The sequence below is a fragment of the Aplysia californica genome, unplaced genomic scaffold (genome assembly GCF_000002075.1).
Source record: "Aplysia californica isolate F4 #8 unplaced genomic scaffold, AplCal3.0 scaffold01445, whole genome shotgun sequence".
In the NCBI taxonomy this organism is placed as follows: Eukaryota; Metazoa; Mollusca; class Gastropoda; order Aplysiida; family Aplysiidae; genus Aplysia; species Aplysia californica.
The window spans coordinates 32,402-35,146 of NW_004798715.1; the positions used below are offsets into that span (position 1 = coordinate 32,402).

Genomic DNA, 2,745 nt, shown 5'->3' on the forward strand with positions numbered 1-2,745 from the left:
AGATCAACTACGTCAACAAGAGTTGCTGTCCCTACATTTGAGTATTTCATACGTACATTAGGATCACAATGGACTCATTCTATGAGAATGAGCCGAACAATAAAATAATTATGTGTTGCACGCCACGCAAAAAGGAACTTCCTTTATTTCGCTCTCATCAACACTGTTAGGTTTTTCAAGAGACGGGACCTCCGAGTTTAACGTCCATCTCCAAGAGATCTTAGCCAAATTCGATTGCCGTGTAGAGATACTTTGTATCGAGTATGTTCATCTTAAGTCCGGGTTCGAGCCTCGGTTCGGACACTGATTGTTTTCGCCCCTTCCTGCCCACCCAGCAGTAATGGGTACCTGACTTGGAGTTGGGGAAGTAAAGGCGGCGTGGAAAGGAACTGGCCACCCAGCAGTAATGGGTACCTGACTTCGAGTTGGGGAAGTAAAGACGGCGTGGAAAGGAACTGCCCACCCTACCACAATCTGCCCAAGGCCCAGGAAGTTGTCTCACTAACAAGGCTATCCCCAATGTCCGGATCGGATACGGGAACAACTTTACTTTTTATGTCCGTCTGTCTGCCGGGATGTTGTATCCCTCACACAAGTTGCCTGCGACAGACAACGTCAACACCCGCCTCCGAGTTGACCCAAATTGTATTGATAAGAGCCTAAAACATCTTTTAGTTTTAGAAAGAACTTTACGTCACTTGCAACACAATAAGGTCATATAAATCCAAAAGATTAGGTGTTACAAGAGAGTAACAAACACAAAAAGAAGGAGGCGAGATCAGGACAATAGCTGTTTGATAGGAAAGAAGGAGCAAACCACACAAGAGCACCCGCCAGCCACCCACCTAAAACATCTACAATGCATGTTTTTGCCCAACAGTCAGCCTTGAAGAAGAGAGCCTTGAAGAAGAGAGCCTTGAAGAAGAGAGCCTTGAAGAAGAGAGCCTTGAAGAAGAGAGCCTTGAAGAGAGCCTTGAAGAGAGCCTTGAAGAGAGCCTTGAAGAGAGCCTCGAAGAGAGCCTCGAAGAGAGCCTCGAAGAGAGCCTCGAAGAGAGCCTTGAAGAGAGCCTTGAAGAGAGCCTTGAAGAGAGCCTTGAAAACCACACAACTCGATCCCACCTATAGGGATTTGAACCAGGACCCCCCGCTCTTGTATACAAATGAGCCCACGGGGAAAAGGGGCATAGTCACAAACAGAACATTATTGTGAGGGTGTCAGTTGGAAAAGCTTGTGGACTCGTAATTTCCTATTTGTTTGACTGATGGTTTATTTTCTCTGTTTGTTGGATGGGGAATCTAGCAACAATAATCAACCAACAGCGGAACAGAAATACAGTTAAGAGTCAACAAGCGTTCACAATTGACACCCTCACGATCTCGTGACTATGCTGGTTTTTTCTGAGGACCCGACCAGCGAGAAGTGAACTCACCGGCCACTTTGTACCGGCAGTCCTCTCTACCGGGCGGCATGACGTCACCCGGCGGAACTAGGTCACTGTCCAGGGTCAGCTGTAGCTCCCCGTGCGCCCCGCCCGTCTCTCGTGACGTCAGCAACACGCTCAGGGCGGCCGGCGGGCGGAGCTCCTGGCCACGTGACGTGTCAGTTGGCAGACGACCATGGCTACCCACGTCTGACGTCATGGGGTGGTCGGAAGTGGAGGGGTGGCCATCATGCGTGTCGGAGTGGGCGTGCCGGAAGAGAGCCTTGCAGCAGATAAAGCTGACACTGTCGTTGGACTCGGAGAAGGCGTAGACATAGCTCAGGTTCTCCACGTCTGCGCAGATGGACTGTACCGTGTCCGGGTCAAGTGAGCCCAGGTCAGTCTTCTCGGCCGGGGGCTGGGAGGGAGAGGGGTCAGGGTTTGAATCATCCGCCTTCGAGCGGTCCCCAGTTGGACGTCTATGGTGTTGTGGAGGCTTGTAACGGTCACGAGAAGATAACAGAATCCTAGATGGAGAGACGTCGGTGTGAGAGACTTCCCTCACCTTGTCTTGGGCGGCACGATCGTTTGGTGGGTGAAGCGGATCTGTCGGACCGGAAGTTGTGGGAGTTTGAGTATCTCTGTCCACGGGGGTCTCTTGGGGGTCATCAGTGAGCTCTCTGTTGGTGGTAGGGTCTCGTAGTAGATCATCGTACAACTCTGTGTTGGTGGTAGACTCTCGTAGTAGATCATCGTACAGCTCTCTGTTGGTGGTAGACTCTCGTGGAAGATCATCGTACAACTCTGTGTGGACGGGAGACCCTCGTGGAAGATCGTACAACTGGGTATCCAAGGGAGACAGGTCCGAGTGACCACCAGACTGACCACCGACCTGCCCCTCACCCCCACCGCCCAGAGTGGCCCCGGCTAGCCCGTCCAGTGACGTCACGTTGGCCACGCTACAGGAGAAGGTCAGGCCGTTGTGGTGGGTGGGGCGGGGGGCGGTGGCGAGTCGGCCATAGGGGCCGTACACATGCAGCATGAGGGGACCGCCGGGCTCGCTTGTAGACGGCGGGTTACACTTCCGGTCCCAGGAGATGTAGGCCAGGTTCATGGCGTGGAACAGGAGGTAGATTTGTAGCGCGGCGCTCAGCGCGTAGCCGGCCACTATCACGTACCCGGCGCTGAAACAAGGCATGGGGGAGGAACAGTTTTACGGCATTTACAACACAATGTGGCACAGTAACATGGCACGGGGGGATGGGGAGGAACAGTTTTACGGCATTTACAACACAATGTGACACAGTAACATGGCACGGGGGGA

The 2,745-nt window shown here is 52.8% G+C and overlaps 1 protein-coding gene across 1 annotated transcript; it reads right to left on the minus strand.

Annotated features, from left to right (window-relative positions):
- Positions 1-1,430: 1,430 nt before the first annotated feature.
- Positions 1,431-2,605, minus strand: LOC101848717 (the record flags this gene model as incomplete). Its single annotated transcript, XM_013090730.1, is given in 1 exon segment — positions 1,431-2,605. A coding segment is annotated over 1 exon segment (1,175 nt), but the record flags the coding sequence as incomplete, so codon positions are not given.
- Positions 2,606-2,745: the final 140 nt, after the last annotated feature.